This window comes from Panthera leo, chromosome A2 (genome assembly GCF_018350215.1).
Source record: "Panthera leo isolate Ple1 chromosome A2, P.leo_Ple1_pat1.1, whole genome shotgun sequence".
Classification (NCBI taxonomy): domain Eukaryota; kingdom Metazoa; phylum Chordata; class Mammalia; order Carnivora; family Felidae; genus Panthera; species Panthera leo.
The window spans coordinates 134024238-134049145 of record NC_056680.1 but is presented as its reverse complement, the minus strand read 5'-3'; the positions used below and the strand labels follow the sequence as shown (position 1 = coordinate 134049145).

General features: G+C 37.3%; 1 protein-coding gene across 13 annotated transcripts in view; it reads right to left on the bottom strand.

Annotated features, from left to right (window-relative positions):
* Positions 1-24908, bottom strand: part of ST7 (suppression of tumorigenicity 7) — a 248100-nt gene that overhangs the window by 96302 nt on the left and 126890 nt on the right. For all 13 annotated transcript variants that reach the window (XM_042922747.1, XM_042922752.1, XM_042922842.1 and 10 more), the window contains exons 2-5: positions 21980-22062; positions 12281-12440; positions 2213-2267; positions 1460-1575 (exon numbers count right to left, since the gene is read on the bottom strand). In XM_042922747.1, coding sequence (XP_042778681.1) covers positions 1460-1575; positions 2213-2267; positions 12281-12440; positions 21980-22062 — 414 coding nt within the window. The remainder of the gene's footprint in view (positions 1-1459; positions 1576-2212; positions 2268-12280; positions 12441-21979; positions 22063-24908) is intronic.

Below are 24908 nucleotides of genomic sequence, written 5' to 3'. Positions count from 1 at the left end.
TAGAGGTTTAATCTTGATTAAGATTTCTTTTTTTTTTACTGAAGTATTAGTTGACACGCAATGTTACAGTAGTTTCAAGTGGATAACAATGATTTGCCAAGTCTACACGTTATGCTATGCTCACCACACTGGTTAGGGTTCCTTAATCAAGAAAGGAAAAGACATTCTAAAAGAGATTTAATATTTCTTTTGCTCATTAATGTTATTTGTCATTAAGAAACATATTTTACACATTTTGATATGAGATTGTTACTAATCTCTTCCTTCTACTTAGGCACAACATAATTTCTATTGTTCATTTTCCCAAACACTATAGGCTCTGGGTATTAAGACTTTGTAAAACCATATGAAGAATTATGAGTTGGATCAGAAAAAAAAGTGGTTTGGTCTTTTGCTTAATATGTGTATCTGTTCCCAAAGTTTGCTGCAAACACGGTTTCTAGATACCAGAGCAGTTTGTGTAAATACTGTGCAAAGCTCAATGCCTGGTATATTTATTGGACTATGATATTCTACCATGATAAACAGTACCTTTTTAAAAAGAACAACAATCTCCATACTTGTTTTATCAATATGTATCTTTGAAGTTAGCTTTTCAGGTGCATGTATATATTCCTCTTTTTAAAGATTTTTTTTTCACCTATTTAAGTTTGGCAATATAAAAAATGTCAGTAGGATTATTTAGATCTCAAACCACGTGAAATGCATACCAAACAAAGCCCTTTCCAGGTTGATAAACAAATATGGATTCCAAAAGCTAAGGCCATGCCCTCATTCACTGCTAGTGAACCTATAAATAGGCATACAAATCACTACAATATATTCATTTATCATTTGGATTCACTAAATCTCAATTTCTAACTACAATATCATCGAAGAGACATGACCCTTCATTCTACCTCAATCAAGGATTTAATTAGCTTCGTATAAGATTTATGGGCATTGAAGAGAACATTTAGGGATGAGCACTGGGCATTGTATGGAAACCAATCTGACAATAAATTATATTTAATATTTAAAAAATAAAAAAAGAAATATGTAAATCCAATGTTACTATATATTTTTTAAATAGTATTTTATTTTATTTTTTTTTCAATATATGAAATTTATTGTCAAATTGGTTTCCATACAACACCCAGTGCTCATCCCAAAAGGTGCCCTCCTCAATACCCATCACCCACCCTCCCCTCCCTCCCACCCCCCATCAACCCTCAGTTTGTTCTCAGTTTTAAATAGTATTTTAAATCATAACAAGAAGACTCATTTCTACATTGATACTTCATCATGATAAATCCTTTAATTAAGTACCAGAATTCTGGGTTCTGTCAGCCAATCTCCAATTTAATAATTTATTCACTGGGGGGGGGGGGGCTGTAGAGCAGATATTCTAAAAGCAATAACCTTAGTACTTAAATCAAAAGCCCTCCCACTCAGCAACTATCTAAAGGAGTGTCCATACTTGCATCTGCAGGACGCAGGTGGTCTGAGTCACAAGTAAAGAACGTCTGGTGGTCCTGGGCAGAGAGATTCATGTCATAGTAAGTCAGAGGCTCTCGTCCTGTCACCCAAGTGTACCTGGTAAAGGGGAAATAGATGGTCAGACACTTGGAAAGCAAGACCTACAAAATATTAAGCTGCATAGGAAACTGAACTATAAAACATTAACTGGGTACAAAACAGTTTTGCCAATGAATGAAAAAAAGTTTTTTTTAATCATCCTGTTCTCCCTTAAGGAGGTCTATCAGCAGGAAACAAGTAAACATTTTCCCTTATATTTTTCTCTAAAAATTTTACTAGCACTAGCTAATGAAAACTTTCCCTCATTACTCTTATGAATAGGCATTTCCCAAAAGCCATGAAAATTCTGATATGCCTAATTACTTTGCAAAATTAAATTCCAACAAAATTTCTATGACATCTTTATAACCATGCTCTAGGTAAGCTTCAAAATATTTTGATTGTATAATGCATAATGAAAATAATAAGTGTAATAGAAAATTTCTAAAAACTACACATTTTTGTACATCATCCCAATTCTAATCCCCAAATAACTATAAAACAGAAAAATCAAAACATTTGAGGACTGTATCAAAAAATAGAAGCACTACACAGACTGTTACAATGACCCCTAAATGAACCAGCAAAAACATTTGCTGCTGTCTTTACTCTCTGAACTAGACCCATTTGTTTCCCAAGCTGTCAAAACACTTACCGATTATATTCAGCGCCCCTAAATAAATTTAGTGGATTTCGCCATACTTTGCATTCTGCAACAAAGAGAAATATGAAAATGTTACACAGAGTCCAGACACACTACAAGCTAATTAATTCAGCAAAACACCCTTCCTGGCCATTTGATAAGATAATTTTATTCTCCATCCTCTACATGGGAAGCAACGTGGAAAAACTCTGAGTGGTTGATCAGGAAACAAAGCTCAGGAACCAGGACTTTGGAAAAGTTCTCCCTAATCTCTCTGGGCCAAAGTTTCCTCATTTGCTAAATCAAGGTATATGCCAGCATCAGCTAGTTCATAACTTCAATAGTCATTTCACAAGGTCTACACAGATTCTATAAATTTACTTCTGAAATTATAGGTACAAGGTATATTTGTAAGCTAAACTTAAGTTCTAGAGTATAATATGGAGTTATTTAATTAGGGTCTATGTTAATACTGATTTGTGACAAAGCACCAGATTACTTTTTACACTGCCATAAAAGAGATAAGAAAATGAATAAAGTTATTATTTTAGAGAGAAATGCTATGAAAATAAATTGTTTTAAAGCAATAACACTGTTTACTTTTACAGATACATGGATTAATTATAGTAATATTATAATTCTAGCATATACTAATAGATTATACATCTTTCTTCCACAAAAACCACAGAAATTTAGAACCACAGGACTTGGTTCAATCATTAGTTTTTAAGACTGTCTTATAAGTGTGTGACTAATAAGCTATAATTCTTTTTAAACAGCCTATGATTAAGACTTTCTACTGATTCAGAATACTACATTTCTTTGAGTGAATAATGTTTTATTAGAAAATAAAATAAGTTAAGAGTACTTAAAACATCTCTGTGTGCGTAATCGGCCAAAAAACACACCCAAAGACATAGACACACAAAAGTGAGCAATTATTGCAGAAATCAAAAGAGCATTAAAGGGTGATTCATTAAGATTCTATCCTCATGCCTGTTATATGCAACATCCATCCTTCCACACCCACTCACTCATCCATCTATCCATCCATCCATCCAATGAGCATTGAGCATTCAATGGGGAAAACAAACAAGTAAACCATCTATTACAATACAGCATGAAAATGAAGAAGATAAAACACTATAGCAACACTGTGTCTAATCTCAATATATTTTTGTTAAAATAGTGAATGAAGGGTGTACATATAACAGAAAGATATGTTTTTATTTAAAGAAGATAAATTTGTCTTTAAATTAGGGCTGGAGCCTGCCTAAAATTTGCACAATGTTTATAAACTATAGCCCTAAATTTTCTGACACTTAGCTTAACTCACCATTTAGGAAATGATCTTTGCTCAATTAATTCAGCATCTTTGAATTTTGTTCCTGAGAAACTGAAATTCTATAGCTGTCACTTCATATGGCACTAACTAGAAAATTATGTTTTTCTTAAATAATTACTTTTCTTACAGATGTAAAGACCCTGGGAGGGGTCACTAATGAACTCCAGATTATGGCTCAAATCACAGAATCACACCGGGGAGCCAAACAACCATGATATGATCTCTGCCCTTAAGGCTATTTTAACTTTTAGGTCCTCATCACTCCCACCCTTTCCTCAAAGGATGTCTTTCAAGATCCAAAGCGGTCCAATTAAAGCTTCATGAATATTGCAAGGTTTGTATTTAGCATATAACAAACATGTACACAGATAGTACAGAGGTTGCCCATGGTGACATTTTTTGCAATAAAACAGGAACATTCGGGGAGATGCCTCTCCCCCACTGAATGTCATCTGAAATATTAGTAAAAAGGTTACGGGCAAATAATTGTTCTCCAGTGAATACATTATTATATTGGCATAGAAGGACAAGCGTTGTTCAAATACTCATTTGAAAAATTTTAAACCAAAATACCTTCAATTAAAATTTCAACACTATTATATATTGGATACAAATGAAATTATTTCTAAATAAAAATAACTGCAAAGAGACATGGTGTATATACCTAAAGTATTTTTGAGCAAAACTAAAGATGCAATCTTCGTTTAGGAAGTGCCACAATATAGCCAGCAGGGGGTGCTACAAACATTTTGAAATGTTTTCATGGATTCTATTCCAGAACTGAATTTCTTAAAGAGTCACTGTTACCATTAAGTGTCACACATACAGTCTATTGTTTCTTCAAGTATCCCTGAAACTTAGAAATGAGGATCTAAGTAACTAACAGATGTAAAATATTTCGAGAAAAAATATGTGATACAGAACTACCTAAGAAATGTCTTCATTAGTTATATCCTTCATTAGCTATGTCTCCTTCAAATTGGTGTAAAACAGGTATAATTTTTTTAAAGAAATATGCGATCTAGAGGTCAAATATGAACACATGTCAAAGTTTTCCCTGGAATTAGGTCATAGCTATGTTAATTTCTTCTTCGCTACTCTGTTTCATAATCTTATCACTACTACAAAAACTCTCTCAGCCTAGAATCACTATAGAGCACATACCCCATAAATATCAGACTGCTTCATGGTTTCGTGATACTGACAAAAGTTGCAAATGCCAACTGTATTAGAATGTGAAGATTTAAGTCAAGAGTTAAACTCAGATCCAGAGGGTAAAGGTTTTTCCACATGAGGTCCTGTTTCTTATCTTATTCATGTCTTTGGGAAATAAATTCTTTATTTAAATCAGAATTAAAATTTTACCTCCAAAAGGAATGTTGCATTCTCCATTAATGCCAACAATTTCAGTGCCCTTTAGAAGACCTAGAAGTTGACAGAGACCCCATCAAGGGCTTGCTGATATTACCAGTTCAGTTAGAAATATGCCCCAGTACAATAAACATACTCCCTATGGTTCCATCTGTAGCAGTACAGAAGAGTCTCTATCCACAAATGCAGACAGAAATGTTCAGACCTCAGCATGCATGCAAGAATGCAGTTCAAGAGGAAGAGAAGCAATATATATTGGAATACTACTTGTTTAGTTCCCAAGTCTGCACAATAGATTCCCCCCCTTTGTGATAATGGGATGGTTATGTAAGTTTTTATGTGGGAGACAAAGAACACAGAAAGTAATGCTTACTGCCATCAAGGACTTCTAAAATCAAGCTGCAATCTTTTCTTCAGTCTTCCTTCTCACAATTCCCTACTAAAACTTTCCATCTCAGTGATCGTTATTTCATGCCTTTTGTACTCAGTTACCCCTGTAGAGTGCTCACCCCATCACTCAAAAGACTGTGTGGTTTAAACATAAATAGAATGGCTATGATGCACTAGTCCCTTTGCCAGGTCCTTGGTTACAGAACAAGAGGAGCTTATGGCCTTGGGAGAAAAATAAAAAGGGCATACAGCTGAAGAAACTCTACAGAAAGAACAATGTACTGACAGAACCACAGACTTTCCCTTTGTCACAGTCCTCAAAGAAAAAGAGAACTTAATTCTCAGAAAAACCAAGAGGCTCTGAAGTCATGGGGCTTTTATTCACATGGAAGAAAATATTACTCTACATCCAACTTATTTAACTCTGAAAATCTTTATTTCCTAAAAGTTAAAAAAAAAAAAGATATAGAATCCCCACTCCCAGGGCCTTCAAATATATAAATTATTAATTCATAGCCTAGGAAGATTTATTATACTAAAAACCACCTCTTCCCAGAATCTAAAATCTAATGATGGTAATATTATTATTATTATAAACAGTAGCAACAGCAACTTCTGTCATAGCTATAAGCTTGATTTTCATTGAGCCTTTCTCTTTTTTTTTTTAATTTTTTTTTTTAACATTTATTTATTTTTGAGACAGAGAGAGACAGAGCATGAACGGGAGAGGGTCAGAGAGAGGGAGACACAGAATCCGAAACAGGCTCCAGGCTCTGAGCTGTCAGCATAGAGCCCGACACGGGGCTCGAACTCACGGACCGCGAGATCATGACCTGAGCCGAAGTCGGCCCCTTAACCGACTGAGCCACCCAGGCGCCCCTCATCGAGCCTTTCTATAAGAGGTTTTAAAGCTCAAGTCATCTATATTCCTTACAATTGTTAGTGGCGTGTAGTAGGCCCTTTTTACAGAAGAGTAAAGCATAGAAAAGCTATATAATTTCCCCATGGCTCATAGCAAATTAGATTAAGGGCCGGTGTCCAGACTGTCCAACAACCACCCACTACATGCAACAGACTTGTTACCCTGCAACATCATATTTCAAAAATCCTATGACTTCATCAATTAAATTTTCCACTAGCAAAACAGTTTTGAAAACTCCTCTGGGGAAATGTTAAGCACTTTTTAGCAATACTTTTAAACATTTTAGTTTCCAAAGTACAACAGAAAAAGGCTCTAGATAAAGTTTAATCAGATGTATTATGGCAATCAAGATTAATCCCAAGCTGATATATGATTCTGCCATGTATTTATTAGCTTCTATATCTCAGAAATGAATACCCAGATTTCTACATCACACAGGCTAATCTTAATCCTTAACAGTAACAATATCCATTTGCTTAAGTAATTAAGCTTTATTTTCATAAGTTTTAAAATAATTATTTTGAAAAAATTAATATAAAGGCACAAAGTAACATGTAGGTAGCTTTCAACTCAACAAATATGTTATTGTCTCTAATTCTATGGAATCAGAAATGGTATAAATAATGTTGAGTTTCAAGGCCATTTTTATTGATCTGCTCTATTCAAGATAGTGTACTATTTTCTTCAAGTATTGCTAAAATGGTTAAATCTTTATTGTATCTTCATACATTTCTCATTGATCATTTTTGACTTAGGCCAATCAACTTGACCAAATAATGTGGAAATTGTGAAATAAATTTATTAAATAAATGTTCACCACAGACTAAAACTGTTTTAGGCATTTTCACCATTCAAATAGAGATCAAATCTATACTACAACACAAATTTGAGTGGCAAAAGATTTTAAAAGATATAATAAGCGTTGGCTAAGAGAATCATTTTCAACACCTGAATAGACATGGCAAGGACAAACTGAGTTTTCTCTAATTGAGACGACTAAAGAGCAATGCCAAAGGTCCTGGACGTGGCAATTTGCGATTTTGCCAGGGATATATTTGAAATGCAAGCACTGAAAGGCCTGGGCATAAAAGTGAGTCACTGAGCTAAGGAGTAAACCTCACTGAACCCATATCTCCAGGGACTGAGCCATCTTCCCCATCATATTCATAGATGGGGAATTCATCATTCATATTCAGTTCATCTGGAGGACACTGACAGATGGCTGTCCTCTGACTTGTTATTTCTACATGACCTCATTGACTCCTCAAACTACTTTGTGAAGTAGATACTGTTGTTATTCCCACACATGCAAATTGAGATACCAAGGAAGGTTAAGTAACTTGCCCAAGGTCACATACTGTAAGTGATGGAGCTGAGATGAGGGCCACATCTGTCTGACCCCAGAGCCTGAGCTCTCAACCATCAGCAATCCTGCCACTGAGATGTTTCCAAGTAAATCTGGCTAATGTCACTTCTGAAATCATGTCATGTACCACAGTACAGGTTTTTAATGAATTTATTTATTTTAATACTTCAGTAATTACATTAGTATTGACTTTATAGACCTCACAGAGGATCCAGACTGAACTTTTTAGCTAAGTGCTTCAGACTTTGGACTGTGAAGTGAGACCACCTAGGTTGCCAGCCCTGTGACCTTGGGCAGATGACTTAACTTGCCTGTATGTCAGCTTCTTCAACCATAAAATGGAGATAATAATAGTATCTGCCTCACAGGGCTATAGTGAGGATTGAATGAGATAATAATGTAAAGTGGAAAGTAGGCACTAAGAGTGGAGGTATTATTATTAGAATTATATGGCTTTCTATAAGGAGAATTATTTGCTCTGGTGTTACGAAAATTTGAAGATCTATGAAGGTCTCAGGATATCTTTGCACTCTACCTGAGTTTCTTCATCTCCATTGTTTTTCTTTAATTTATTACCTGGATTTAATCATTGCTTGAACTGCCTCTAGCAATGTAATGAATTTTAATTTAGAATTCCAAGTAAAATCTTATAAAAAGTTTTACATAAAAGATACATATATGACACATACTTGTTATGTACATATATAAGATATATATTAAGATTAAATGAGATTAAAATGAAATGATTTTAGACAGGAAGGCAAGCAAATATAACCAGAGTTTGTCTAAAGATCCAGCTCTGTGCAAGAGGATACTAAAGCCCCTCAGAGAATTTAAACTTGACTTTGGCAAGGATACTTCTCATGTGATGAAGCACCTTGAACTTTTCTAAATATCTTGAAGGTGAATGCTGCAAACCTTTGTCTTTATGGCACCATACTCAAGAACAGGGAAAATTATCAAACAGATGTTCCTATGAACCTAAATTCAAAATGTTACCAGTCCCTGAGAACCTACACCCCTTAAGACAGGGAGAAGTTAGCCACATTTTTAAGTCCTTACCTATCATCAGATCATAAGCTGAGTTGAATTAAGAAATGGCAGTGAGAAACATAGTGATGTGGGAAATACATCAGCAGGGTTTATCAAGAAAAATGGCAGGTTAGCTCCCAAATAAAGAGAAATAAGTGAAATATTCATAAATGTTAACCTAAGCCAAACAACCTAAAATTTGGCTACATTAAGAAGTTATATAATTAACCACATTTTTTCTCTGACCCACAGATAAAGATAACTACAAATTTTAAAAGAGTCTGCACTCAGGCCACTTTGTACAAAGTTAAATAAGATATAAATAGCCTGCCCTGTAACAATCATAACCCTCTCACCCTCCCCACCCCCCACACCTCTCCCACTCCAAACCATTCTTAAGTAGGCCAGGTCTTTCAGCTTTTAACCAAAACAAACGATTCTTTAAGAAAAGAGCTACACTATGAGTCTTAATATAGACCAATGTTTATCACTGGTATTTTCAGTTTATTTTTAGCTTTTACAATGATTTTTCTCAAATAAGCAATTAAACTGCCTTTGCCAATATCCATGGGACTTTGTCAGCCATATTGTATTTCTTGTAAGATTCAGCAAAGAGTTGTCTTGTCATGATCCAATAAAATCAAAAGATTCACCTATTCATTATTAAGGCAACAGCCATTTTGTTGTTATTAAGGGATAGGAATTTTTAAACAAATTCCTTATTTTAAGAAAATGTATTATTGATTACCCTCTGTTTGGACTTTCTTTTTCCTTTACTTAGTTGAAACCAGACTATGAAATAGAAAGTGATTAAGAGTAGAGATAAACACAATGTACTTTAATATTTCTTATCCAAAAATAAAAATCACCAGAGGAAAAGAGAACTGGAAAATAGTATCAGTCCCACTATATCTGATACTTCCATACCAGCATGCATGTTTGTTGAGCTGAGTTAGCCAAATTTTAGCTAAAATGTCAAGGAGAAGTGGGCAGACAGAGCCCAAATATACTTAGGCAAAGTAATTTCCACTTTTCTAAATGTAACTATTTAAACATTGTTATGAGATCAGATCATAAATGCTGTATCTATTATACAGGAAATGAATAGAAATATTGCATGCATGGTAGATATTCATCAAATACTACTGGAATTGAATTAAAAATAGTCAAAAACTCAATCTTAGCCACGTAAAAACACAGTACAAATAAAACTGAGAATTTCCATGATTTAAAAAAAATGTTTTTTAATGTTTGTTTATTTTTGAGACAGAGAGAGAGGCAGAGTGTGAGTGGGGAGGGACAGAGAGACATGGAGACATAGAACTCAAAGCAAGCTCCAGGCTGGGCTGTCAGCAGAGAGCCTGACATGGGGCTCGAATTCACGACCTGTGAGATCATGACCTGAGCTGAAGTCGGATGCTTAACCGACTGAGCCATTCAGGCGCCCCATCATGATTATTATTTTTAAATATATTTTTATAAAGGGCTTAGGTGCTTCCTCTAAAAACTGCTATGAAAGCACTAAGAATACCATCAAGACTTATATAATACATAAGGCTTACTTCAAGGCATCCACAGAGAGACAGCAAAATAATAGTGACAGTAAGAAGAGTGTAAACTCTAAGAAATGATGCCAAGAAACTTAAATTGGGGAGAGAGAGAATTTTAATGAAAATAAAAATGTACTCACAATGAAGAATGGCTTCAAACGAGGCTGCTTTCCACTTCCAATCTGTTAATTTGCTACGTTTTGTACCATTCCAAGACTATAGTAACTCTAATCAGACCAGAGCACATTTAATCTGTTGGGTTCTCACGGCAGATGCAAAGTGACGGCAGTTATCCACAACTGTTGATGTGATGATGACTAAGTGACCAAGACCCTCCATTACAATAATGCACCACACTTGTTACAGTGGTGGTTACCGTTTCACTTGGCTCAGCTCTCTTTCTGTTTCTTTCTCAAAGTAGGTACGTTGACAAAGTCCCAGACAATTTTGCTACCTGAGTGGTGCCATCTCTCACACATGTACCCTTTAGGATGAAATCAACGTGTACCTGGTGGTGCCCACTGCCACTCACAGCTGGCTGGCAAAGGGTCTATTGAAAGGGCACTGGATCAACACCAGATATAAAATATATGTGCAATGTTCCTTGATGATTATCACCTGGCTAGACAGGTGGACTGAGTTATGAAATGTGGACTGAGTTACTCTAGGAGAATGAAAAAAAAAAAAAAGATCCAATCTAGTTCTTTAATTTCTTCCTCTTCATCCTTCAAGTATCAGAACCGGTGTGCTCCCCTTCAAAAAGCAAACTTCTTCTCCCAGTTTTGGTCAGGAACCCCTCTTTTTTTCTCCACAGCATTGTATGCTCCCCTCATGTAATCAGAGCACTTACCACTGTGTCTCCTTCAGTAGACAAGAGTTCCATGAAGGCAAGAACTTTGGCTTTTTTAAAAATCACTAATACTCATCAGAACCTATACAAGGCCAGGTTCATATTAGGGACTTAGGAAATGTTTACTAAGCTAATAAAGAGACCAAGCTAGGAAATCCTATTCTTCCTTCTTCTTTTATGAATGGAGAAATTACAGGCCTTGATTGTACTCATTTGTTCATTCACTGAGTTTCAGTGATGGAGCAGGCACTGTGCAAAGTGCTAAAAAATCTGCAATAAAGCAGTAAGCTAAAACATTATAGTGCAATTTGATAAATTTTGCTAAAGATAAAAATATTACAAGTCAGTGAAGGTGGAGAGATATTGTACAACCCGTCAGAGAAGGCTTCCCAGGAGGTAACACTGGAGCTGGGTTACAAAAGTCAGGCAAACACGTGAGAGAGGGAGATAGACTTTTAGGGAAAGAGTCATGAGAAAACATGGCATGTTCCAGAAATGAAAAGGAGGGGCACCTAAGTGGCTCAACTGGTTAAGGGTCGGACTCTTGATAACGGCTTGGGTCACGATCTCATGGTTGTGAGATCAAGCCCCATGTTAAACCCCATGTCGGGCTCCGTGCTGAGAGTGGAGACTGCTTGGGATTCTCTCTCTCCATCTCTCTCTCTCCTTCCCCTGTTCATGATCTCTCTCTGTCTCTTTCAAAATAAATAAATTAATTAAAAAAAAAAAAAGAAAGAAAGAAAGAAAATGAGAGGGACAGGATTGTGACTGAAGCCAGTGCTGGCAAGACAGGTTGAAAGCAGCTTATGCTATTTATGCTATGCTAAGGAATCTGGAATCTGGGCTTTCTCTTCAGTATAATGGGAACTGAGGAAGCCTTTTAAGCAAAGGAGTGATGTGATCACATCTAAGTAGGCATAAGCTGCAATTAGCATGGAACAGAATGGACACATTCAGTAAGGGTTGAGAAACTAGGGACAAGGGGCTGGAGACCCAGGCTGGGAACACTGACCTAAATGAATGATCCTTAGCTAAATCAAACTGGAGAAAAGGTAAAGCTAAACAAAATAAATATTTCCTTTCCCTGTGATGCTTATATTCTACTTCTCTGGTAGATGCTGTCAACTCTTTGGGAAAATAAACTGCATTTTTCTCTAGAGTCTCATATTTAAATAACAGCATTATACTGTCTTATAGTCATAATAATTTAGTAAAAATAGGCAAATAATGTTCAAACCGAAGGACTTTCCATACCTGAGACACTTTGCCTGTTGGAATCTGAGTCCCCATTACTGGAGTTAGAATTGTTGGAGGAGTTGTTGTCAACCCCTCCCAGGAGGGGGCGCAAGTGGCTTACTGACACTTGTTCAATGAATGATGTTCCATACTTGCGAAAATACCACCATTCAAATATCTAGAATAGAAAAATAATAAACGTGATTATGGTCCTTGTTACTGTCCATGATTTCTGAACACATATTTGCTGTATTTACAAATTACATCCACCTTAAATACTTAATTTTTTATCCCAAGAATTTTGCTTAATTTATTCTAAACATTAAAGTTTAATAAAATTAAAACACCAATTACATTTTAAATTCTCAATGTAGTTTTCTCCGCTTAATAATGGCTTTCAAGGAAAATCTATAACTACAATCATGGATAAAAGAACACTGTTAAGAGCTGCTCAATATTATTTTCCTCCAAATTTACAGAATATTCTAATAACAAAATCATCATAGCTAAAGACAACTCCAGAAATGTATACAAATAAGCAAGTTTTAGAAATATGGTTTATGAAATATTCCAATTCTTGGCACCTTACATTCTGATAAAGCCATACCTGCATAAAAATTTTGATAGCAAAACTCTATTTGTATTTTAAAAATAAGTATTTCCTTAGAGAAATGCTGGTTTTACAGAAGGAATGAAAGGCATCCCATTTCTTGTATGGATGGTACTCAATTACTGAGATACTCTGCAATGTCCCACTTGCTAAGAAGTGCTTTACAAGCACAAGCATCTGTTGAACACTATTAATGTTTCCTAGTTCACCAGCTTACCAATTATTATGTACCATGAATTGCAAAGGAGAAAAGAAATAATTTTCATTAATAAAAGGAAAGAAGCAATAACACTCATCTGACTAGGCTGCAATCAGGACTTGTAAGCACTGGGAAAGCAAACGACACCCCCCAAGCCTGCTTCCCTGCCCCTTGGTCCCTCCAGTGAACACTCCCACCATGATTAAAGCTGCTCTCTCCCACATCTTTTCCTCTCCTCCCTGTCTGATTTGGGATTTGTGCCTTAAGCAGCCGCAAATCATCACACAGAAGAAATTTAAGAATCAGCTATATCCCAGAGTCTCACAGGGTTAACTATACCATATTCTTATAATACAGAATGTGGAACTAACATAGAATTAATCACCTTTATCCTTACTTATTTCATAAGAACAAGATTTTGTTATCGACTCTGGAATGGGCTTTGGGCTATTATTTAAAAATCAATGTTGTCTTTTGTTTGCTCTACTAAACACACACACACACACACACACACACACACACACACACACACTCTTTTAAGGCAGAAAAAATACCTACGAATTATCAGAAGGAGCTATCAGTCAAACCAAATGTTTCCAATTCTAGAACATGAGTTTAATTTAATTCCAAAAATTTACCCATCTGACTATGTAAATTTTCACATGTAAAGACATTCAAGTAATTTCACCTGGCAGACAGGGGAGACTATGATATAAAAACTAAGAAGGGACAGGACTAGTCTGTAACACTTGGAATGCTAGCAATAAGAGATCTTGCTTAACGAAGGAAGAAAGTTCAAGAATAGTAAATTTACAAACCATGAGTCCAGGGAGTTTGTAACCTTAGGCAAGTTATTTTATCTATTTGAACATCAGTTTCTTCTATTATAAAGTGGAAATCATATTCATTATTCATTCTCAAGGTTCCTCAATTTTTACACCCAGGTGAAACACCTAGTTTCAAACCCCATGTAAAAGAAACTAGCTCAGCGCCCATTGCATGTGTGGTTCTCAAAAGTAATAGCAAAGCTACCATTTATTATATTGATGATGTACATGCCTCCCACACACAGCATACCTGACATGCTGATGCACTCCTCTTTCACTTATCTGTGATTCAGGCTAGTACAGCATCTTCTTGTCTGTTGCTAAGTTGTTGGCTGAAAGCCCTAGAAATCATTGTGAAAAAGGGTACTGTTCACCATTCAGTCCTGACCCCCAGACAAAGCCCTCAAGAGATTCGTGGCTTTGCCTTTATTAGAAGAGAAGACAAGCTCCAAAGGACCCAGAACACTGGGCACAGAACTGGCAATGGCTCTCAGTCACTGTGGGGGAGAGCTTTCGTTGCCCTAAGCCTTTGCTCTGCTTTCTATATTATGCTGCCTGGGCACCTGCCAGGCCTTAGTTCATTGATTCAGTCACATAGCAGGAAGTGCTCCACACCAGGCACAGGCTGTGCTCCAGGGTTACATAATGCAGATGTGGCCCCTGATACTACCAGTCCATGCCACAGATCACAATGCTTCTCACAGGGTGCTCCTGACATAGCCCATACCCATCACAAAAACAAGACAAAAAAAAAAAAAAATACCTTGGAACTCTAGATTTCTCAGTTTCTCCAGGAGAATCACAGAATGTCAGCACTAAAAGGGACCCTAAAGGATCACGTACAGTCTCTACTTACAGATGAAGAATGAGGAATGACCAAAGTCACACAGCAAATTAAGGAGCTGTTTAGACTGAAGCCCCAGCTCTGTACCCCTAATCTCACCAGGGGCCTGTAACAAGACACCTTTTTCTAACTCTAGTGCGCATTGAAACACAGATGTAGCCTAATCATTTCCCTTTCCAAATCTTAATTTCCCAATGCCTCTGACTTTGCTACTGTCCCTTTGCTTTCTTAGCTATTAGAATCAATACAGAAGTAGTCTATCAAACAGGACATTCATCCTAAGGTATAAGTGATTCATATTGGTGAGGTATTTCCATTATAATAGGAGACAGACCTTCCACCCAGTATTTCTAATGCAGGAATAACAGATCTCAGTAAAGACTGGGTTATTCATGCAGCTGTTTGGAGAGAAAAAGAGGGTCTGCTCAGGTCTGTTGTATCACAGCAGTAGATGGCTTCTTACCTATCACGATCTTTCTTTATACCATATTAGAGTGCCTAGTACCCTAGGGCAGAGACTCTAATATGTATTCGAGGAACAACTAGTAAAAAGAAGTAGGAAAGGACTTGCAGCCATGAACTTCAAACCAAGTCTTCTAATCTGGGGCTAGCATAATAATCTGCCCCTTATCCCAAAACATGACAGGCTTTGGGCCAGCACCCCACAGTATTTTTAAATAGCTGCACAGATCCAAATGGGCAGATGGTGTTATTTAACACACACATATCTGGTGTCACTTTGAATACTTCTCTCTGGTGCATAACCTACAATGTAAACAGCAGAGCCCTTATAAACAAATTTAGATTGTAAAACTAGTGGGCTTAAGCTTAAGCTTAGTGGGCTTGTCACAGTGGAATAAAACTGGTTTTAATCTGACAACTATAAAATTAAAATATAAATTTACCATTTCATAGTCTCAAAAATATAATCCCTCTAGTGCTTTTTCCCAACTCATGCTTCACCCCAAAGATTTTACAGATCAAGTAAGATGAGAACTAAAAAGCCATCAACTGAATTGGGCATTTAAATCAAAAGTAGCCCTCCCATCTAGCTGAAAGTTCAAAACGTAAATACACTTCATGATGGCAAGTTATGTGACTTTGTTTGGTTCTCTTGATTCTCTGGGGCTCAGTTATCTAATGTGTATAATAAGGTCACAGTAAGCACTCAGTTAATGTTGGATGGATACACAGATAAATGTTCACTGGATGGATGAATGGACAGGTGGACACTTAAATGGATGGATGACAAGGGCTCGCCTGGTGATTTAATGAGAGAGAGTCTAAATCAACAGCAAGACCAATGAAAGTTTTTGTGTTCTTTTTGTTTGTTATAAAAAAGATAGACTTATCCATATTTGCGGAAGAGTAAAGAATCTAGTGAAAAGAGAGACACTAAAAGATGCAAAAGAGTACAAATGACCAAAAGGCATGATGCCAGGAGCCCAGAAAGCACATACACCCTGCCTTCAAAAGGCAACCTATCATTTCTTGCTCTGAGACAGGAAGAAAAGGAAAGATGAATGCATAGAGGGGAACATTCTATTTTGAAAAGTAGGGTGTGATGTGAGCTGTTTCACCTGTCAGAAGGTAACAAAGGGATAAAGTGGGTGACACTGATCTCACTGCAGATGCAGGTAAGGTTTGTCTTCTGAGAATAAGGAAGGCGGATGCCACTGTGAATGTGAGAGTGGTCTCAGGGGCTTGGATCCAAACTCTGCAGGACAGAAGTGCCAAAAGCTATACTTGGGACCCAGATCATATTTAAAATAAAGACCCATTTGTGAAGGACCCAGTTACCAATGTCTTGTGGCCTCCTCCTTACTGTTTGGCAGAAGCAGAGAGGATGACCAAAAAGCACTGGGACTAGGGCTGGAGATTCCAGTTTGGCGCTGACCTATGGTACAAACTTGTTGCATTTTCTCCCACAGGGAAGCAACAAAAATCTGGCACAAGGACAATCAAACAAGACCCTTCTGTCTATCTTGCAAACCTAAAAAGCTGAGTGTTTCCTGAAGATGCCTAGGTTCTTCGGAGCCAATAAGCTGTCTTCTTGAACTGCACGCTCTCTATATAAAATACTTCTCCTTGTGAATCAGGGACTTCCCTATACCCTACATCACACTTAAAAATGCTTCAAGATTCCCATAGAGCAGCACCTTAGTAATTCCACACCAATTCCATTAACCCCACAGGAAATATAATGATGTCTCAGGCTGAAATTGGCTAAGTGCTTCTTAAGGATTAAAGTAGGTAATGATATCACAGGAGAATAGATACAGAGATGATGGAGATTAAAGAGGAAATCTGAAACTTTCCCGCAGCCTACTCCCAAATGGAAAGACTGCAAAATTGACACCTGCTGTAAGTGTTCAGAAACATATCTGATGGTGAACAGTTTTTTGGCAAAGGGGGATCTTCAGGGCTTAAACAAGATAAATCAAGGCAGTGGGCATGGATTATATAATATACATAATCTTTTTGTTTCTCAAATATATCCTTTTCTCTGTACCCACTAACCCTTTCAGAGTACCCCTCATTTCCACATGACAGACTTTTTTTCCCCTTTTGGCTCCTGTTATGTTCTGTTATGTTACTTGGTCTCCTGTGGAAAAGCATTAATTTTTATGGTGACCCCAAGAATCTGTAATCTGATAAAGCTGAATGAGCCTCAGTTTTCTCCCATTATCTGCAGACTTGGCTATGATATGGCCCCACAGCATCTCTCATTCTTTATACTACAGCCAAGGGACAACTTTCTTCATAATTAACACAGCCTGACATTTATATATAGTTTCCCACATCCCAAGAGCCCTTCCAATCAAGTTTCCCCAAGTCTTTTTTTTACTCTTAGCTTTGGAATCACCATCATTTGGGTGATTCATATGCCTGTCAATTAAAATGCTATCTCAAGTGCAGGTCAAGTTCTTTAGACAAGGAAAAGTTGAAAGCCATAACTATCTCCTAGTCCCACTCCCTCACTTTTGAGGATGGAGGACAGTGTCAGAGAGATCAGGATTCAAATTTTATCATTTGTCTGCTACAAAACCTTGGTCAAATTATTTAACATTTGTGTCTGCTTATACTCAACAGCATAAAGCCACTGTTATACCTACCACTTAGAATTTCAATGAGAATTAAATGAAGTAATATATGCAAAGTGCTTAATACCGGGCATAGAGGGATAACTCAATAAATGGATCTTTGATATAATTTATTCCTACCTAATTATCATCTCTTCTATACTTTCCCAAAAACATAGTTTTTTTACATGTAATCTATGAGCTAAGTCTTTTATTTACTATTCTAATTTCCTCCCCTGTTAGTTCTTGATTCTCACTTTTTAAAATTATGCCCTGGATGGCCTCTTTTTATAGCTGTTTAATATATATGTGTAGAATGTAGGTATAAGAGCGTGTCTATATTCATGTTAATGGGGACATAGGGATCTACGTATAAATGTCAATACAACATAGAGAATTTTCTCCATTCTACCAACATTTTAAGAAAATTAAAGGAAGCATTTTCTCCACATAACCATCTTACCACTCTGAAAAACAAAAATAAAACCCAGAAATTTTCTCCATTGAAATAAACATTGCCCAGAGAGGCTACTTCAAGCAGACTGGGCATGTCCTTGCGAGAACAACTAAAAGACTAAACTGGTGGGCTTGGACTGTGACGACAGGTGCAGTTCCTGTGGCTGGAACTGGACTGAGATGGGAAGGCTTGTGCCAAGAAGGCAGAAAGGCCGCTTGGAATTCAGCAAGGGAGAGAGCTGGCCGGATGGGTATGTGGGCATGAGACCAGAAGGGAAGAGTGAGAGGTAGGTGGCATAACAAACTCATTGCGGGCTTTCAACCTGCGAAATTAAGAACTAGCAGTGATACCTAGAAAAATACACACTGATTAGTCCTCATTTATTTTTTAAACACATTAGTGTAAAAGGCAGCAGCATTTGCCAAACACATTTTATTTTTGTGTATATCTGTTCAGTTAGATGACTTTTTCAGGGTATTTTTGTTTGTATTTACCCCTCTCCTCCTAAGACATCACACTGCATGACAGTTTCAGTCTCCAGCATAGAAATCCTGAGGTCCCCAAACAACCATGTCCCCAGGGGCATACCTGTACTTTCAGCATTCACTGCCTGGCTCTCCTTCCATTGTTCAGGGGAAAGTCATTAGGTAATTGTCTCTCCTTGCCAGGAAACAAACCGCTAAGCACCTGATCCTTTACCTCAATGCTGCCTCTCCATGAACACACTTGGCAGAAAATAGTGGTTGAATAGGAACCTCAACCCTGGGTACATTTCAAGGACTAGCAAAGCTGAGTCCCCAAAGGCAGGATAACACTGATGCCAATAATCTCTAAAGCAGGAGCCTAAAGCTATCAAGAGCTATTTCCACATTGTAGTGACTTTGCCCTCAGGACAGACAAACATTTTTGAGAAAGGCCTTTCAAAATCTTCAAACATCAGAGGTTTCCAGTGCTCAAAGTTTCACATCAGTCGGACATATCCTGTGCCTCCTGAGAATGCTGCAAGACAAATATACCCTGAGATGGTGCAGCAGTGATTGTCAGGTTTCAGCAGCTGCGCTCCACACACCGGGAGAAAGCCTCGCCAGCCTGGACCTGCAAAGGTGGTCACAGTCTACAGAAATCCCTTTACTTGTAAAAGTAAGCTGACGGGACTTCACCTCCCGGAGTTAAAAAGTTTGACTGCTCAGGCCCTGCTTACCAGAGTGAAAGGGGATAGCCCACACTCTGGCAATCAGTTTGTAGCCCAATCCAGACCTGCTGTTTGTTCAGCGAGCTAGAAAAACAGCTGAGAACCTAACCAGAAGGTGGTGAAATGAGTGACAGACTGCCTGGGCTGAAATCCTGTTCTTCACTATTTGCCAGCGATGTGACCTAAGGCAGGTTGCTGACTTGCCTGTTCTACCTCTTTGGCCTACACATTAGTAAAATGGAAACAACAGGAGCAATCTCCTCCTCATACAGTTGCGAAGAGCAAATGAATTAGCACGTATGTGCTTAGATCAGTGCCTGGCACACAGGAAGCACCACCTAAGTGGGTAACATTCTTAAGCAAACATCCCTGGGAGAGGAATACACAAACAAAAACCTACTTTGTGCATCAGAGTGAATTATTGGTTTCAGCATGAAACTGCTCTTCAAACTGTATCTAAAAGTTCACGTTTTTCTGTTTAAACAAAAAATACTTCAAAGCTATTTTAGAAAGAAAATATTAAAATATTATTTTAAATGTAAATAATTGTTAGATGAAGACTTATAATACCTTCTCCTCTCCCCCCAAGAGCTTAGATACAGCTCTTCAAACTGTGTCTAAAAGTTGACGTTTTTCTGTTTAACCAAAAAATACTTCAAAGCTATTTTAGAAAGAAAATATTAAAATATTATTTTAAATGTAAATAATTGTTAGATGAAGACTTATAATACCTTCTCCTCTCCCCCCAAAAATATACATGATAAAAAGTTGCCATGTTTTCAGCACATACTTATTAATCATTTATCAAGCATTTTCCAAGTTTGACGTTTCTTCGGTCCATTAAGAACATCAAGGTGGGAATCTGAGGACACAGTTTCTAGACCTGGCTTTGCCACAAACTAACATGAGTTAAGTAAATCACCTTACAGCTTTATGAACAATTCTCTAGAGTGTCTGTTTTTCTCATGTCCCCAAGGAACAGAGAAGACCTCAGAGACACAGATAGGTGTGCAGACCTGCATTTAAGAGGTAATAGGGTACAAATTACTATTCACACCTTATTTCAAACCAGTTCGAAGAGAAGTTTTAATATGCCTCCCTTCACCTTGGCTTGCTTGCTCTCTGCAGTCAGCACTGGGCTTTCTGTGTGGACTTCCACTTATATAACCATGTTGGAGCAGCAACTGCTGGTGTCCTTCACATTCCTGGTCCAGTAATATCAACTTGAAGCATCTCATCCCTCGAGTCCAGACAACCCATGTGATACAGCAGAGCAAGAGTAACCTGAATATGCTCTGATCACAAAAAAATGCCCCCCACACCACCACCATCTCTTTAAGCTCTTGGCAGTTTTCTGCCCTGCATATATTGCTCTACCTTTTTACTCTGGCTCCCTGTAAGCTCAAGCTTCTGAAACCTTCTACTGTTCTAGGTTCGCCTATGCATTTGTTCCACATTTTTGTGCCCTTCTCTCCTAAAACTTTTGTTTTTTTAGTGATCTTAACATCCACACTGTAGTATCTCTCTTGTTCTTGTCTCCATAAAAATTAGTAATCACAGCATTATATGTAGACAAAAAAAATTCTAAAACCTCTTTTTCCTTAAAGATCATTTAATTATATTAGCATGACTACAGTGAGTTAGATGGCCCTATTTAAGTCCACTGAAATTAAAAAAAAAACTACTTCAGGGGCGCCTGGGTGGCTTAGTCGGTTAAGCGTCCGACTTCAGCTCAGGTCATGATCTCGCGGTCCATGAGTTCAAGTCCCGCATCAGGCTCTGTGCTGACAGCTCAGAGCCTGGAGCCTGTTTCAGATTCTGTGTCTCCCTCTCTCTGACCCTCCCCCATTCATGGCTGTGTCTCTCTCTGTCTCAAAAATAAATAAACGTTAAAAAAAATTAAAAAAAAAAAAAACTACTTCAGGTGTTATAACATCACATTTGTAACTATTTAGAGTATAAACTAATGGCACCAAAGAAATGATTATCATTGCTTTTGCCTACTGGAATTTTTGAAAGGAAGAAATAGGGAAATGTAACTTTTGATAAAGGGGGGAAAAAAGCTTATAACTGCCACATCTACTTCAATCCATTTTTTAAAAAACTGGGCTCTATTTGTACTGATTTTGAGTATGGCCAATAATCCATTTTGAAAAGAATGATGAAAAACATTGTTCATTGAACTGAGTCACGTGTATTTTATAGTATCTCAGATACTAGAATTTGACACAGAATTGTCTTCCTTTAATTTCCATTATATTTATATTTTGTTTTTGCCCTCCAACAAAAGCAATACAGGACTATTAAAATTTTCTTTTAAATATTTTAGAAATATGTAATATGGGTAGTAAAAGGCCTCTATAAGTCCAACTACACAACATAAACACACATACAAGATAATCACTGTAAGTTGCAGGTATGTATTCTTCCAGAATTTTTGCCTGTACATATACTAACATACAAGTAATCAGCATGCTTTTAAATAGGAAGGATTCTACTACTTACCAAAATGAGCCCTGATATTAGTGAGGAAGTGCCTGTCAGGGCCACGTAGAACTTCGGTGTTAATGTGTTCAAAAACATGCTCACTAAAAAAAAAAAAAAAAAAAGAGGGAAAAAAATAAGGAATGCATAAGTATGTCAATAAAACAGACTTCCATTTTTCTTTTGTGGTGAAATCATTTGTTTCTGATGACAAAAATTCTTAGAATCATAACAAAGTCCCATTAAAATGGTTCAGCATTACAAAGGCCAGAATGCTAGGTGTCAAGGTATAGTTCCTGAAAGAAAAAAGCTACATACAAGAGAAAAGAGCAGCTTTTTAGTTTCTGCCTCCCAAAACTATCCTTGGGAATGGTTTCATGGATTCATAACCACTGAGGAGTCAAATCAAAGCTGGTTACTAGGGGGCGCCTGAGGGGCTCAGTCAGTTAAGCGTCTAACTCTTGATTTTGGCTCAGGTCGTGATCTCACAGTTTTTGAGATCGGGCTCTGTGCGGCTAGTGTACAGCCTGCTTGGGATTCTCTTTCTCTTTCCCTCTCTCTCTCTCTCTTGGGATTCTCTTTCTCTTTCCCTCTCTCTCTCTCTCTCTCTGCCCCTCCCCAGCTCGTGCATGCTCTCTCCCTCAAAATAAATAAATAAACATATAAAAAAAAAAGTTGGTTACTAGACTGTCAGTCAGAAAAAAAAGATCCTTATATGTTTCATGAGACCCACACATTAGAGTTCTTGATGAACTAACAAGGAATATTTCAACCTAGAACAAATGGAAAATAAATACAGTTGATCCTTGACTGATATGGGGTCTTAGGGGCACAAACCCCCTACACAATTAAAAATCTGAATATAACTTTTGACTACCCCCAAAACTCTACCAATAGTCTACTACTGACCAAAGCCTTAGCAATAACATGCACAATTAACACACATTTTGTAGGTCATATGTATTATATACTGTGTTCTTAAAATAAGCTAGAGAAAAGGAAATGTTAAGAAAACCATAAGGAAAAAAATTACATTTACAGTGCTATACATATTTATCAGAAAAAATCCACATGTAAGTAGACCTGGGAGGTTCAACCCCATGTTGTTCAAGGGTCAACAGTATATTGGCAGTTATTAAAGATTTTAAGACTATTGTTACTCCTAAGAAGGAAGGACAAATTGACAAAGTTAGCATGAATTAGCAAAACTTTTTTCACCTAACTTAAAAAGGCTGTTAGACTGCTCATCAAAATAATTGGATCAATAAAAAGAAAGACAAAAAATAAGTCACTAAAAATGTGTAGTCGGGTACCTTCCTGACCAATTTCTGCCACTCTGTTCATATGAAGTATATTGTTGATCTGGCTGCCGACTTAATAAGGTTCACTTCCACATTTCATTATCATTTCTATTGAGATATTGCATGAAACTTTGATTATTACCAAAACAACAACTGACCTAAAGAGCTTTTTGCATGCATATTCACATTCTTTACTGAACCTATTGTTGAAGGGGATAGCATTGGCCTGATTTTAGAACGAAGGATATTAGAAATAGGACTTTGATATCATTAGGGGAAAAGGCTTTGGCATTTGCCAACAAGGCCCACATTTGCCCACAAGGCAAAGTCACCAACATGAACACGATCCCATGTTCACTCATTCAACAAATACTTCTCTCTGTTTATGAATGAAACTACGGACAAGGAATGGAAGCATGAATGAGATACATTTCTGACCCTCTAGAAGGCCACAGTCTAGGTGAGAAACGAACAAGTAACCAAGCAATTACCAAGTACACAGTCAAATCCTGAGCACAAGATGTTATGAAAACACAGAAAAGGGATGCACTTTGCGCTGGGGTTTGGAAAGGTTGTGCAGGAGAATAATCGGGAGTTAACTAGACCAGAGCAGGAAGGAGGAGGGATAGAAGGGCAATGTCAGCAGAGGAAGGGGCTTGCTTGGAGGTGCTGAGAAAATATCACAGCCTTTCCAAATGGTTGCACAGGCTGAGGAAGTTAGGAGCTTGAACTCTCAACCCTTTACAGAGAAACAGATGTAGAAGGATGCACCAATTCCATCCTTCTTGACTACCAACCATCCTTCCCGGTGCTTCCTCTTACATGAATTTTTTTGTTTGACTTGTGGGCTGTCAGTTGTAATCTCAAGCATCTGAACTAACATAATGTGCTCAGTTGATAGTCACAATTTGACTAAGAGGATTCTTTTGGAGAAATAGAGAAAGGCACAGAAGAAGCAATCAGTCTGGGGCTGTAGGGGTACAGCTGAGTTAAGGGTGGGTTTGCTTGGCCATTAAAAAACCCAAAGACATAGTGATTTGTCCCTTCCTAAGCACATTAGTGGAAAAAGGAAGATTTTTTAAAAGAAAAAAATTAAACCAGGTCGAATTCTGAAGTGTCTAAAATTCTCAAAATGTCCATCCTTACACTATAAATGACCCCACATTCCCATCCATTTACTCATTCATTCATTCATTCATTCATTCATTCAGAGAATGTGCACACATGAGAGAGGGGCAAACAGAAAGAAAGCGAATCTTGAGCAGGCTCTAAACTCAGCATAGAGCCTGACGCAAGGCTCAATCCCATGACCCTGAGATCATGACCTGAGCCAAAATCAAGAGTCAGACACTCAACCAACTGAACCACCCAGGCAGCCCCTCCCCATTATTTGTTAAAAAGTCACCAAAACATAGTATTTGCTTTATTTTATAGCGATGAACTCTCATATCTCCATGATATACTTTTCAGTAGGTTTCAGGGACAAAGTGAGTATAAAATTCTATGAAATCCATTTCTTCAAGAAAGAGAAAAGATGTTCCTGAATTAGAAGTGCTTTAGTAGCCTTGTTGTAAAGATTTTCTACTGAAAACACTGAATTCACTGTGGGCAAAAGACTCAATAGCTAACTGATCAGTGTAAAAAAAAAA